Genomic DNA, 15,296 nt, shown 5'->3' with positions numbered 1-15,296 from the left:
TTGATAGGGAAGACACAACTATGAATATAAGAGGGTAACGGGTCGAATTGGGGCACAATACGTGAGCACGTAACACCCTGGAGTGGAGGTGGATAACACAACACTCAAACACTTAACACTCAACACTCAACAGTCAACACTCCCCCTCACCATAAGGGTAGAAAATTCCCTCAAAGAGACTCGAACCCAGGACTTATACGAACCTAACGCTTTGATACCATGTTGACCAATCAACCATTCCGAAAGACCGATCTGATGGAAAAGGCGCAACTATGAATATAAGAGGGTCATTGGTCAAACTGAGACACAATACGTGAGCACCCGGGAGTGGAGGTGGAGAATGCAACACTAAATACATATCACAACACGAATGAACAGTTAGAAGGAATGTGCAAGTTGAAGGTTTTGAGAGGAAGACCAAATGGACCGAGGACAACAAAGTGAACAACATACTTGCAATAAAAGTAGACATGACCCTACATTTTTGGGATGGTGATGATGTTTTTGTGAATTGGTCTTTGTTGCGTGTTTGAGTAAAAACATCTGAAAGTGAGTACACAATATGCATAAAATGGTTTAAGAATTTAGATTCCAAATATAAAATCATATGTGCTTATATGAAATTGAACTCAGATGTATGTTTATGTATTAATTGGTGGGTGTTTGAATTCATATCTGGTTAAAGTCGGCGAGTTTTACTCTCTGGTCTTTTGAATTTGATGACAGGTACCAATTTAACAGAAATGAGTACAAAATTACCATTTATACAATCATTTAACAAGAACCATGATCACTCTAATGTAGGGAGAAGAAAGATTCGTCATCTTACAAAGAGTAGTTCAACTTCAACTGATACCTATAAAACAAAAGACAGAAATCTGGAGCGTACCCATCAAGGATTCATAAAAGTGATTCTAGCTGTCGTAATTCTGGGTCCAAGTTCTCAGGTTCCACATCTTCTGGAATCATATAAGCATCTGCAATTGCCTTCCCTTTGTCTAGTACTGTTGAAGGAACTGTTTGGAGGATACTGAAAAGAGAGCATTTATTCAACCAAGGCTGAAAAGATTTAAAATAAAAAACTAAAAAAAAACTTTTTTGTTGTTGTTAAGAATTGAATAGAGACAAGAACATTTATTAATTATTATTACCTGTCTAATGCACCTAAAGCAATGCCAATCTTCACCTTCATTGTTTCAACTGAGGCCCCTGGATCATTCCTTGATGCGTGTAGAAGCAAAGAATCAAGATCTTCCAAGGCTCTACAGAAGGATAGGTCACTGGTATTAGAAAGTTGGTGTGACATACAATGTCATCATGGACAATGGGAAAGGTTGATCCAACGATGTTCACCTTTCCTACTAAGAAACATCCCAGCCTTCACATAGCATTGGTAAGCACAATAGGAAATTTACGAAGAACTTGAGCAGGTAATTTTTTGTTACCAATTTGAACCAAAGCAGCAATATAGGTGAATAACACCAAAGATGCCAGCATCCCTAGATTTTCACTTGTTTGAGTTATATGGGCTTAGTCTTTTGATGGGCAACTTACAAGTTTTCACTGGATGCCTCCTTGTGCTTCTGTATGAATGTGATACTTATACATATAGTTGCATACATAGGGAATGAAACCCTTCAATCGATTCGTCTCACCTTGGAGATTTAGCCAAAAATTGACCATGATTGTAACATAAAATTTGTGTTTTCTTTCATCTGAGAGTGTTCACTGTGAATGCCCAAAAGGAGTGTGGACAAGCTGTTACAATCATTCGATGCTACCAATTTTTGATGCAGTAAATCTCCTTGGAAGACTATTTAGCAATGCCAACTCAGCTAAGTTGGTAAGACATGTGGAGTGTTGTTCTCACGTCCTTGGTTCAAACTGGTAGGTTTGGGGGTCCAACTCAAAACCAATTGGCAATGAGTGGAGAGGCCCAGGAGCTTATAAGGAGAGAGACAAGGCAATGAGTGTCTGATGTGGGACTAAACTCAACACGCCCCCACATGTGTGGGCTGGACTGGGCCAAAGCACGTGAAGATATGAACTGGGTGACATGGAGGAGAGAAGGGCCCACTTTGATAACATAATAAGTTTGGGGGTCCAACTCAAACTCCTCTTCAACCCAACTTCACTTGCTAACAACTAACCCTTTGCCTATCCAGAAAAAAAATGGCAGACACCACCTGCGTTTAACTCTCAAGATTTGACGAACTCTATTAGAGATTTAAAGTAATATATATACAGGTACCTGAGGCATTGATCTACATCGTCGAAAGCAGCTTTACCCTTGCCATCGTCAGATGCATACTGGGCTACCTATAATTCCGAAGATAATTTTCAAACCTAGAAGGAACTCAGGTACATAAAAGACTGCCAAGAAGCAAATGGATATGAGTAAGACGAATGTGAAGCAGGAATTCTCTACTATGCTGTAGCCTATAAGATGATGGTGGTGACAGTAACATGAAAACAGCATTCTGAAGTCTGAACGATGATTATTGGTCAGGGAATACCGGGAATTTCGTTTCAATAAAAAAACAATCATACTTACGATGAATATAATTAAACCAAGCCTGCATTTGTGATAGAAAAAACTTCAGTTTCAATTATCCTAGGACAGCGAGAGAAAGGGAATGGATTCCACAGTTGGCCAAACTCCAGTATTGAAGAGTTATCAGCATCCATAATTTGTAAATGGGTGTGGAAAGGCTTAGATTCTGTAGATATTCTTTTGTAAATATAATATGGAAATACCCATCTGCTTTTAACCATAACCATTCGATGGAGCTTATTAAAATAGCTTACAAATATCGTCATTTGTGTCTCATATTAACATGTTAGTCCAATATATGCAAATAATCTAGTTTCTAGCTGTACGGGCTAGAGTGACCAGTTCAGTGTTTGATGGTTACCTGCCAAAACTCCTCTCTCAAGAATATCCTATATTTTAGATGGACGTGGTTAGAAAATTTGGATATGATAGCAAGTCTTCTGAGGATTGAGACATGAGGGGTCCAAGGACATGACTATTTGTAGTTAATATATTATTATTTTTCAAAATTAAAATAACTTAACTAATTTTTTCGTTTGTTCAAATTTTATCTCTAGCCTTCGCAAGATAATATCCAACATGTACGCTCATCACGTCACAACATGTGTGCCAGTCATCGATCAGGCAGCCTCTTAAGTGGACCATAGCCTAAAAATTATTACAGATTGATCTAAACTATTCCAGCAATTGCTTGTTTTAGAAAGTCAATCAAAATATCTGCAGTTATCCACAGTTGATATAATGTTGAGGACCATCCTTTTTCATAAATTTCGTTATGGCTACCCTGTTTTTGTGATTTTAGTTTTTGCACAAACAAGAAATGTCCCATTGGTCGGGCCCAGTAACCACTACTTTTTTTTTTGGTTAAGTGTAAAATTTTGTTGCAAAGGAAAAAAAGGAAAGAAAATACAAAAGAAGGAAGCTGACGTAGCCCCCAAACAAAAGCCAAGAAAACCTTCAAAGCCGAAAGAAACAACAAAACAACCAAAGAAAACAAAAAAAGCACTAAGAAGCTCATAAAGAGTCCCATCTAAACACAAAATTGACAAAAGAAAGCCCTGTAATTTTGGAGTGATCCAACCATGCTTTATCAAATTATTTTTTTGGGAGGGGTTGGGGGGCACCTATTTGGTGGCACTTAGATTGTACTCTAAAATCTAAATTGTAATCTAAGACTTTACACCACTTAGGGAAAAAACAAAGGATCCCTGAATCCTGTCTCAAAATTTAGCTTCTTTGCAAGGTTGAACTGAGGGTCTAGAAAACCTATAACATCAACTTCAAATTATAAGCTAGTCAGGTGACACACCACTTTAAAGATAATCACAGATAGAATGTTTGTGAATTTACATAAAGTAGGAAAGAAAAGATCAGCCACACTAACAATCAAAAGCTGATTACAATTGAATATTAAATAAAAGCCAATAGTTTCATAAAAGCCTCAACTTACTGCTCGGATATTTACACGCAAAGATGCTGCTGGACCAGAACGCAATACAGATCTACAGGTGGCATATTCTGGTTGACCGGCTTCCAAAGTTTTCTCTACATAGAAGTAAACTTTGGATAAAAATGCAAAATCATGAATCCTCATAAAATTAAACGTTGCAAGAGAAACAAAGGAAGAAGCTATAATATAATCATAAAGGTGGAAGAATAAGAACAAATACCAAAACTGAAAGAGAGATTGATATCTCTGCATCAACATGATACGAAAATGAGGAGATCTCTATGTTTATGTATATCAACATACATAGATAAAGAAAGAATGCATTGCTAACTAGACTGATTGACTACAATAACCCTAAGAGGGTTTATAAAGAAAAAAAAAAGAAATCCTAACCACTCTTGACTTATCTGATAACCTATATCAGATTTAAACTTAATCTCTAACTAATAAATCCAATCTTAAACGGGATTTGGTGTATCATAATACACCTTATTACAATTCTTTCTATAATATTCTAATACCCTCTCTCAAACTTATGGTGTCGACGATCATTGCCAGTTTGCTTTTGCTTCTTTGCTTTACTTTGTTTTGTTTTGTTTCTTGTTAGCGGACGTCTTGGCTTCTGTGTTTTTTTCTTTTCCTAATAAATAATTTTTTTACCCATATATAAAAAAAATCTGATTGTGGATTAAGAATCACCAATGCCAAATGTGAGTTGATGATATTAAGAACCAGTTTGGATATGCATAGAAAAGTAACTTTTTTACCTTTGAAAATTAAAAAGTTTGTTTGGTTCATTTTAGAAAACTACTTTTAAAAAGTAAAAGTCTAAACTTTTTAAAAAGCAAAAAGAAACTACTTTCTAAAAGTTATTTTCTTCCTACCCACTTTCTATCAAAACGGGCTTTAAGAATGTGATCGTCTTGTAAGATGAGCTGCCATTGAAACCTGCTTTCCCAAATGTATCATCAATGAGATAAATAACAGCACAATGATTGCAAGCCTAAAAAGGGTGACGGATTCAAATGCGTAGAAAAGGGATTGCAAATATCACAACTAGATGGGCCTCAATTTAAGCTAGATTGAAATCTGATGGGTTTTAATGCGAAATGGTCAAATGCAATCTCCATTGGACTGGTAATCAGGCACAATGTCAACTTCCTCGAAGATTCAATCATTGGTTGTGGCTTCTCTTGGGCATTAAAATAAGACTGGGCCATTATGACCTTGATCATGAATGATTCAAAGGTTCAACATACGAAGCTTGATGACTATGGATTCAAAGGCTCTTTGGGGAAGAGGAGCTTGATCACTAGGTATTCAGAGGCTCTTTGGACTAAAGATGCTTTGGGGGGCTATAAAGAACCCATAAGTAATGGTGTTTTTTTTTTGGTCTTAGACAAACAAAGGTGTGGAGAGAACTAGGCTTCAATCAAGGTTTGGTCCAATTGATTGCTCTAAAGGGTCAATGGTCGGGTTAAATGGATAAACAAAATTTGACCAAGTCAATTGGACCTTGACTTGGTAAAATTTGACTCAACCTTTTGGGCTGGACTTAAAATTTGAAGGTGACAACTTGCTAAGTAGGTTAAAAGCTTGTTAGTGTTGATACCACGACCAGGGCTGTCAATGGGTACCATTTAATCAAAATGAACTGAAACAAGAACCAATAGGATATTAGAGTCGGGTCCCTTAGAACCAACCTATATGAACCAATCGAAACCAGGAACTAGAACCGTTTAAAGAATTTTTTTTGATAGTTCTGGTTCAATTGATTTGAGAATTGAAACCAAGAAAAATTAATGGTTGTAGTTCTAGTTCCTATAGGAACCAAACAAGATCTGACCCATTGACACCCCTACCATGACTTGGGTTCACAATCCGCCATCACCTAGTAATTCCTAAAAACTAACCCCCTTGCTTATAAAAAAAAATGTGAAAGTGGACTTTTTGAATGATACACATTAATTAGCATGCACCAGATGTTTAATAACAAGATATATGTTTTTCTCTTCCAAAACAAAAAAGAACTGAGATAAGGGGGTTCTGATGTGTTGGGGAAAAGTATGAGTGATGGAACCTTGATCATAGACGACCTTGGCAAAATAACAAAAGTGATGGTAGCAAGAACCTGATGATGGTGAATGATAAGCGATAATGTCAGTAGTGAGGTGAAGAGAGCCAGAAAGTAAGACTTTCTCTTTACATGTATATTCTTTGTGAAATTTGAATGGCATTGCAGCGAATGTGAATGAATTTGTGGCGACAAAATTCTAGTAATGGAGAATGGCTATGTAGACAATGTGTGTGTTTTTTTTTTCTTTTTTTTTTTTATTTTAGGTGGGGGGGGGGGGGGGGGGGGGGGACAGTCCTTCACCCCCGAGAATTTTTACTGAGTCATATAAAAATTTATCATAGAATTTGAGACACCCAATCCATGAAAAAAATACCGTAATCAATCAATTAAAATTATAAAGATATATAAAAGGAAAATTACCTAAGTCCTTAAACTGCGATTGTGTCAAGATAACAGCTGGTACATATACCTCTAGTGGATCAAGCTTTTTCCTGCCATTTAAAAAATATATATATAATCAAAAAACTTAATGTAAAAAAACCACGTTCCATATCCTTTAAAATGATTTCAGTCAAATGCAAAATTCAACAATGCAAACGCTAAATGGTAGGTTTCATGAACTACATTTCACATGCTTAGTGTAAAATAGCGATATAAATGACACTCCGCACATAACATGAACTTACTTCTTAACGTATTTATCAAAAATGCTGCCGGCAATAGCATCTGTGAATTAAACACACGAACATTAAACGCTTTCCATTTCATATACTAATTTAAAGAAACAAATTGATAAGCAAAATCAAATTTTATATATAAGCAGAGAAAAAAAGTACAAACAAGAAGGAAAAAGAATAATGAACAAGAATATGATCAACAAAAGAAAAAGATAACCCACGACTTGTGACACTATCAATGCACACATACTCCCATTTAAACACAAAATCCTCGTAAATGAGACCCTTAGAGTCCGAATAATTAAAACAAACGAAAAATCTAAAACACTATTAACAATGGGCACTTAAAAAACTCGGATCAAACTCGAAATAATCTTCTTCATATCGGCAAAGATCGAGAATTGCCAACAATTGAAATGGATAAGTTCAATAGATGTGAAACAGGGTTAGAAAGTGGATACAAAGAACTTGAAGATTTGCATGAGAAGCAGAAATTAAACATAAGCAACAATAAAATCTAGATTTTAATTTTAAATAATATATAAGCCAAACAACTTCAGTTATTAATCATAATATATATAAAATACCAAAAATTGAGTTGCTTAAGCTTAAAAACAGTCTGAAAAATAACAAATTAAATAATTTTAATTGATATTCTATTAATCGTTTTAGATCATATCCAACGGTAAAGATCTCCTCGTTGTTGCGTTTCATTCTCGCACGTTAGTTTCATTCGTGAATTAAGTAGTAAAGCAATTAAGTAAGAGATTGGGAAAAAAAAAAACAGAGGAGGAAAGAGGCGCACGTTTAGGGATAGAGAGACACTGGAAGAGAAGGAAAGCGATGGAAACGGTTCGTCTGCTGACGTGGCTGTGCTGTGGGAACGATGCACACCTAACCCTAGATGGGTTCTTAACCTTTCCCTTTGAGATAGGAGTTGAAGCGAGAGAAGAAGAGAAGGTTGCAATGCAGGTGCCGCTGCTAACGTGCGCTCTGGTGAAAGTTGTAGCCATATCGAGATAACTGATAACATGACATGCGTCCTCTCTCGCTAGTGAGAGAGAAAGTCTTATCCGTTAGTCTCTCTCTCTCTCTCTCTCACACCCAAGAAGAGACCGAGTTGTCTCGGAAGAGAAACTATTTAACTCGTTTTGGAATGATTGATTTATATATATTGAAATTTGAAATTAAAATAATTATACTCATTTAATGACATAAGATAAATTAAAAGATCTTTAATCATAAAATCATATTATATATAAAATAATAAAAATTAATATTTTATTTTATTTTATATTTTAAATATTTTAAAAATTTTTATTTAAATATTTTAATTAAAATCTATAAAATTCTAATTGACTCGGCCAATATTTTCAAAATATCGCCCGAGACATCTTGCTTATTTCGCGAGATGGTGTGAGTGTATGTCCATATTGTTGGTGAACTATACCGAGATAACCAGGGCAAGTCATCTAAGTCTGGAATGAGATTTAAAATCATGCCCCCATCCCTCACAAACTTAAAAGAGAGCTTCTATTAAAATATCATTTTTTTTACTTATAGCACACCAAACTATAATTCATGGATAACGATTCGAAATTACAAAATTACCCTATCCCCCCTCCCTCTCTCCCTCTTTTTTTTTTTTTTTTTATTTTAAAAAGTTATGATTTAGATTAAAAATAAAATACTTATCTTCTTGGATATGTTGTATGAGTCAAGCATGAACCTTGAGAATTGCTTAGCATAACTACTCATGGTAATGACTTGGGAGGGTTTGCAACTAATAAACTCCACATTCTTAAGAGGGATAGGTTATTTGGTTCTCAATTCAAGATGTTGGAGCTTTCAAATTTGTTCTTGTATCACATTTTACCATACCTTTTATATCCTCAATGAGGCATTCAATGAGTGCCATTTTGTTAACGATTCCATTGAGAAAGTCCATCTTTGAAGGAACCCTCTCTGAACTTTGACACGTTGCTTTTTGTATTTAAACACATCCCTACTTTTTCATCAATATTTGAGATACCTCTTTTAAGACGACACTTGTATTCCAAAGAAGAGGGTTCTTTCAAATTTTGAAGCAGACATCCTGCTTCAATATTTTTTCCCCATTGAGATCGGTCATCTAAGATTTAATGGTCGATTAATGTTGGAGTGACCTCAGTGGAGGACACACAGGGGGACATTTTGACATGGTAGTGTGCACATGCCCATAGATGTGTTTCTCCGAGATACGAGTAAAATGCATCTATGAACATGTGCACACCACCACATCAAAGTGTCCCCTGTGTGTCCCACTAAGGTCATTCCAAAATGACTCTTAATGGTTTCGATTCGACTGTAGTACTCTGACTCCCTTGGCATACTACCAGCCACGGGAGTTGGGCCTTCTAAGGACCGACTCCTCCCTCTTATAATGAGCTCGGTCTGGTCCATGAACTGATCTGGCTTGAGTTGGGTTCATTAGAGCCGGTTTAAACTTTAAATGGCTCAGTCAAAGCCCGGCCCATTCACATCCCTTGCAAATTAATTTCAATCTTCAGGGGGAATATAACTAACTTTAACGGTAATAACCACCAAGACTGAATGGGTAGCTTCTCACTAAAGATTACTCTCTCTCTCTCTCTCTCTCAATCTTTAAATTTCCTCCTAAATCTTTAAATTTCCTCCTCAAACCCTAAACCCAGAGTGCACCAAACCCTAAATTCTTCAAGAATCTACGAAACCTTAAAACTCTAAGAGCGTCTCTGTTCAATTTCGCCAAGTTCTTCTTCTCCTCCACCTGAGCCTGTAAAGGATCGAAGATGGAGTCAAAGAACAGAAATGAAGATGACTGTAACAATTCGATTTCCAGAAACTGTAGGACTGACGCTGAAGAAAATGATTCAAGTTTGAATGTGGAGGAACAACATGAGAGCAATTCGGATACTGTTTTTGGGAATGAGAAGGGAAATTCTAGGATTTCTGACTCAAGAACAACGAAATTTACAGATCTTGGTTCTGTTAAAGAAAAGGGTAGTGTTTCCAGGGAGGCGGCGAATCCAGATGGATCGGGTTTGAAAGATACTGAGTTGGGTTCACGTAGAAATTTCAAGACGAAGATGAAAGGAATTGATCTTGATTGTGATGGAATTGGGAATGAGAAGGACAGCGACCAAAGAGTGATTGATGAAATTAGAATGAACGCATTTGTTGATGAAATTAATCCTGTTAGTGGCGAAAGTAGAAATACCCAAGAAGAGGGCTTAATTGATTTGAAACCCGATGAAGTTGAAGTTGTTTTGCTACTTTCGCAGATGGAGGCAAAGAAGAGTAACATATCCAGCAGAAAACGAAAGAAAGAAGAGTCATTTAATGAAAAATATAGAATTGGAGATAATGGGTCCAGCCCTTTTGATAAGGCAATGAAGATTATAGAGACCCCAACCAAGGAAAAGATACCAACAAAGGGTCAGGACTGTAGAAAGCCGATGGTTCCTTTACTGCAAGATTTATGTGTGAATGTTCTTGTTAAGGAGGTTACGAATGCTAAAGACATAGCTTCGCTAGAAGGTGTTCCGGTTGAATTGATGCACAAAATCTGCCGAGTACTATGTGATTCTCGAAAGATGGACCATGGTTTTATGAACCTCGTTGTTAGTGGGAATTTGACAGAGATATGTATAAAGAATTGTTCACAGATAACTGAGGAAGAATTACACCAAATCTTTAAGGAGTGGGACACCAACAATTTAAGAGTATGCTACTTATGCTTATTTGATGAGTTCAATTTTGTATCTCTCTCACTGTTTTATGTGTGGAATGAAACTGTAGTATAAGGTCGACTGGGGGAAGCCCACTAAAACTGAAATGTACTCATTCTAATTGACATGGAATGACTCGTTGGATGCGATACGTCGAGGGGGTATCTACCAACACATTGAAATGTGTTTCTTTTAGGGTGTGAATGGCCCATAAATAACCATATGCTTATATATATATGGGAATGGATGAAGGGACATATGAAAAAATATATGTAAAAATGATGTAACATTAATAACTTTTCAATGTGAAGCATCGGAAGGAAAAGAAAAAATATATGTAAACTTTGATGAAATCATTATAACTTTTCAATGTGAAGCATCGGAAGGAAAAGAAGGAATTTTTGTCAACTTTTTCAGTAATCATGCAATTTTTGAATATTTAATAAATTTTAAATATGTAAGATATTTATACTATGTTTTTATATATGTCCCATTATCCGCCCCCTATATATATATGGGAAGCGTTCGGAGGCCCTAAAGAGAGCCAAACATTTTTCAAAATAGGGGTTAGAAGTTTTGGAATGAGCTGATTTTAAAACTTTTAAGCCTAGTTTAGAAGTTAAAGAATCGTGGACCATCCGATTTTTGTAAATCAGTTTTGATGGTGTTAGAAGTTTCAGAATTGGCTGATTTTTGGTGTGGATGATCTCCTCATCATAGAGATCATCCTCACAAAAAATCAGCTCAATCTGAAACTTCTAACCTATACATTAAAAAATGTTTGGCTCTCTTTAGGGCCTCCGAACGCCACCCTATAAATAAATGTATTGTTTAAATAGTTAGAGTTACTGAACACATTATAAACGAGGCTTTTCATAAAAATGGAGTTTTTGTTACTATGCTTTGTGGTACTTTTGTTTCTAAGCTACCTACTTTTAGTTATAAACTTAATTTCCATTTTGAGATGCTTTAACACGCACTCAACTAGAAAATTTCCCCAACTTACTCAGCTTAGCCCTGAAATAATCAGAAACCCATTTGAGTATGAATTTTTCAAGACTATTACAACTCAGCCAACTCCATGACCTAGCTATGTCAGCATTTAGTTTTTTCCATAATTGTGGCAGTTTACTTGAAAAATTATTTTGAAAATTTTCACTTAATTGAATGGTATTTAATTTGATAGCTTTCACTCTCTTGCTAATTCAAATATTCTAGCTGAGCTGAATGTTTTTGTTTTTGTTTAATCAGGTACTACAACTTGATTTATGTGGACGTTGCATGTCTGATGATATATTGCGTGCAACATTAGCTCGGTCACCAAATAGTTTACCTGTATTGGCTGCTATATCCCTGAGGGGTGCATTTCGTCTTTCGGATGTTGGGTTAAATTCTCTTGTTTCTTTCGCACCTTCACTAAGGTCTATAAATTTGGGCCAGTGCTCCAATATTACCTCTACTGGTATCAAAACATTAGTTGGTTCTCTGTGGTCATTACTAAGGGAATTGTATCTAGATGATTGTGTAAACATAGATGCGATGATGATTCTCCATTCATTGAAGAAGCTAGAACACCTTGAAGTGTTGTCAATAGCAAATAATCAAACTGTATGTGATGCTTTTGTTTGTGAACTCATTAATGTACGTGGCCCAAAAATGAAGGAGCTTGATTTGGCAGATTGTGGGTAAGTACCTTCATTATTCTACTCAACCTTTAGAATGATAATTCTCTTGGAATTGTGAAATAAAATTCATGTTGTTGACCCCAATATTTGGGATGTGGAGTATGTTGTGTAAATGTCTTGTATTGTGTTGGCAGTATGCTGAGTTGCAGGGACAGTTCCCCTGCCGGGGGTCCCACTGCCTGGTGAACAGGGCAGTGCCCCTGGCCCAAAAATTTTAGGGTTACGAAAAGGGTAATTATGTAACATTTTCTTAAGGATTTTCTATTTTTTTTTTTTTTTTTTGAGGGGGGGGGGGGGGGGGGGGTGGTGTTTCTATTTTTGGGAGATGGACACGTTTTTCACTACTACTGGTTTCTTTAAATATAGATCTCTAGGGCTGTAAAACTTGAAAGAAAATAGTGATTGTTCTTCTTCTAATCTGTGGGCCAAGGCACACTGCCAAACCACGAAAATCCTTGTGCGATTTTTGTCCTCTTTGATGTTTCGTATTTGCTCAGAGTAGATGGTGTGTGGTGTCTCTAGAAATTCCTCTTAATCCTTAATACGCTTTTAGAGAGGTCCATCCTGCTCAATAAATATGTTTTCCCTTTATTTTGGGTTGAACTTTGTTTTTTCACTTTCTACTATATGTTTATGTGTGTTCATGTGACCATGCTTCTTTAACAATGTTGGATGCTTTCAAATGGATACAGGCGATTGACTGATGTTTCTGTGAACGTCATTGCTAAACGTTGTCCTGGATTACGTGCTCTTAATCTGGTTAAGTTGCACCAACTGACCGATTCTGCACTACGAGACCTTGCTAATGGTTGTCAATCAATTCAAAAGTTCAAACTTTGTGGCAACGGAAATTTCAGGTTTTTTAATCACACTTCTAGATTCAGTTTCTATTATTTTCCACCTTCCATGAAAACACGAACCATATGCGGTATCATGTCACAATCTATCTGTGTCATATGCCACAACCTTCACATATTATTTCAAATATTTACTCAAAATAATGTTGAATGTGTGTTCGCATGATCTCTAAGGGCTTCTGGTTGGTATTACTTAATCTACGTGGATTTTACGAGAACCGCATTGCCTTTACATATTAACAAGATTGTAACATCTTTAGTATAATGTGGTTCAGCTCTGATGCTTGTTTGTTTTGTCTTCCCACTAATTTTATAAATTTTTTACATGACAGTGATGAAGCTATTGCTGCGTTCCTCGAGGCATCTGGAGATTCCTTAACAGAACTTTCACTCAATAATGTTTATAAGGTACTGCCATAAGTTGAAATCCTGTATTTCTTCTTCATGATTTCCAAGTTTAGGTATCTAAATACTATGACCAGGCCTCTGGTCTCGAATCAGGATTGAATGATCAACGGTTCCCCGAGTCTCAACCTTGATACTTGTGAGTTGTGCTCCATTCATGATGCGGCACTTAGTTTTCCATAATCTCACATCAAGGGAAAGAGAGACATTGGAGTAGTGAGTTATTAAAAAAATGCCAAGGGAACAAAGAAAGCATAGTGTATTTGTTAAGAAAAACTGGGGCAATCGAAACAAAACAAATGCTAATCACACCAAAGAACTCAAAGATTTAATTGGTTCTCTCAAGATTGAGGTACGTCTACAGATCACACTGATTCCACTATGAAGAGAAAACTCGTCGTTACAGATCACACCCTTTCACTGAAAAGAGAAAAATATATACCTTGGGGAAACATAACTAGGGTTTTACACGATACCAGTGAAATTACAAAAATACCCTTAAAAATTTTTCTTTCTTAGGCTTCCCCTCCAAACCCCCACCGAGCTCAACCAGCGATGCATGTGATTTGATGAACAGTGCCTCAAAACAGTATCTCTATTGTTTGTAACTAGTACTTGGTCCTTTGGTAACTGGAAACTATGTTTTACATACTTTATAGGTTGGCCCAAAAACTGCCATGTCACTAGTAAAACGTTCAAGTAAATTGCTGAGTTTGGATCTATCTTGGTGCCGCAATTTGGATGAAAAGGCAGTGGAATCAATTGTCAAAAATTGCTTGTTGTTAAGGATGCTCAAACTGTTTGGATGCAGTCAGGTACGTTTATATGTTCAGACCCAGACCAATTTTTTTATTTGTGATGCTTACTCAACATTATTATTAAATCTGGGTCAAAAAGAAATGTATAACACTAGGTTATAAGATATAATGGTTTGTTCTCTCCTGCCAGATTACGGAGTCGTTCAACACAGGCCACTCGAACTCTACCGTGCAGATTATCGGATTGAATTTAACTCCATTATTAGAAAATATCAACACGTTTAGTCTTCAGGAAGCCCCCTTGAGATATTATTTTGTGCCTTAACCTATAATCTCAAAGTTTGAATGGCTCAGGTGTGCAATGTCACAAGTTTTCATCCCTCATTGTTCAAGAAACTAGTCATTTTTTAACTCTCATATACTTAGGTCATTCTTAATACATCTTTCACGTATAGACACCGAAAAATATCCTCAAAATTTTTTGTACACCAAATCAGAATCTTCCTCCAATCCAAAAAATGTAAACCAATCATGTTCTAGCCTGATTTATTTGGCCAAGCTGGAATCTTGAAATTAGTTTCTACTCTGTCAACGAATTTTCTTGATTTGCTGGGGACAACGAATGGAATTTTTTTTTCAATACCAACTGTACATCTGTAATTTGGAAATACAGATTAATGAATATATGATTGAATTGATAATTGAGATTAAATTGTATGATGAGTGATTTTGTAGATATCATGAATGCGTATTTTTCAATTCTATTTTCTTGTAGAGATGGATGCTATTGTGCCCAAAACTTATGAAATCGGTCAAGTATCAAATTCAATCTGTGTCTGATCCAAGCCAAGATGTTCAGACACTGATCCCCATTTTACTGATACTATGCATGAAATGTAGAGGGAATTACTTGGTGGAGTTTGCTAAGGAGCTATTTGGATGCTCTCTAAACCATGTTTGGCTCTATTTCAAATTCGTGCGACCATGTTTTGGTTCTTAAGCTTGGCAAAGAAAGTAATCTTATAGGTGTCTTCTATTCTCTCAAAGAAAAACCCATGTCTTGTTTTGTTAGGAACCCAACCAA

The 15,296-nt window shown here is 36.2% G+C and overlaps 2 protein-coding genes across 2 annotated transcripts; one reads left to right on the top strand and one right to left on the bottom strand.

Annotated features, from left to right (window-relative positions):
* Positions 1 to 733: 733 nt before the first annotated feature.
* On the bottom strand, positions 734 to 7,859 carry LOC147388439 (uncharacterized). The gene is made up of 7 exons (XM_086418824.1): positions 7,564 to 7,859; positions 6,768 to 6,807; positions 6,502 to 6,572; positions 4,005 to 4,099; positions 2,252 to 2,319; positions 1,152 to 1,262; positions 734 to 1,030 (listed from the first exon to the last, which is right to left on the bottom strand). Exons 1-7 carry the CDS (start codon positions 7,769 to 7,771, stop codon positions 901 to 903), a joined length of 723 nt encoding a protein of 240 aa, XP_086274950.1. The 5' UTR covers positions 7,772 to 7,859; the 3' UTR covers positions 734 to 900.
* A 1,102-nt stretch (positions 7,860 to 8,961) lies between these two features.
* Positions 8,962 to 14,871, top strand: LOC147388438 (DNA repair protein rhp7-like). Its single transcript, XM_086418990.1, has 6 exons — positions 8,962 to 10,501; positions 11,759 to 12,192; positions 12,885 to 13,049; positions 13,382 to 13,457; positions 14,114 to 14,269; positions 14,403 to 14,871. Exons 1-6 carry the CDS (start codon positions 9,569 to 9,571, stop codon positions 14,535 to 14,537), a joined length of 1,899 nt encoding a protein of 632 aa, XP_086275116.1. The 5' UTR covers positions 8,962 to 9,568; the 3' UTR covers positions 14,538 to 14,871.
* The last annotated feature ends 425 nt before the right edge of the window (positions 14,872 to 15,296 follow it).

The sequence above is a fragment of the Akebia trifoliata genome, chromosome 12 (assembly GCF_017979445.1).
Source record: "Akebia trifoliata isolate Shusen 1 chromosome 12, ASM1797944v1, whole genome shotgun sequence".
NCBI lineage: Eukaryota > Viridiplantae > Streptophyta > Magnoliopsida > Ranunculales > Lardizabalaceae > Akebia > Akebia trifoliata.
This window is presented reverse-complemented; position numbering and strand designations above follow the sequence as displayed.

Bases quoted from the DNA above. Each gene is read 5' to 3' on its own strand.
- LOC147388438 (XM_086418990.1), top strand. From the start codon at position 9,569: ATGGAGTCAAAGAACAGAAATGAAGATGACTGTAACAATTCGATTTCC. The intron at 10,502-11,758 runs GTATGCTACTTA...TTGTTTAATCAG, and splicing joins GGGACACCAACAATTTAAGA to GTACTACAACTTGATTTATG. The intron at 13,050-13,381 runs GTTTTTTAATCA...TTTACATGACAG, and splicing joins TGTGGCAACGGAAATTTCAG to TGATGAAGCTATTGCTGCGT.
- LOC147388439 (XM_086418824.1), bottom strand. From the start codon at position 7,771: ATGGCTACAACTTTCACCAGAGCGCACGTTAGCAGCGGCACCTGCATT. The intron at 2,320-4,004 runs GTAAGTTGAGGC...TCGGAATTATAG, and splicing joins TGCGTGTAAATATCCGAGCA to GTAGCCCAGTATGCATCTGA. The intron at 1,263-2,251 runs GTACCTGTATAT...ATCCTTCTGTAG, and splicing joins GATGTAGATCAATGCCTCAG to AGCCTTGGAAGATCTTGATT.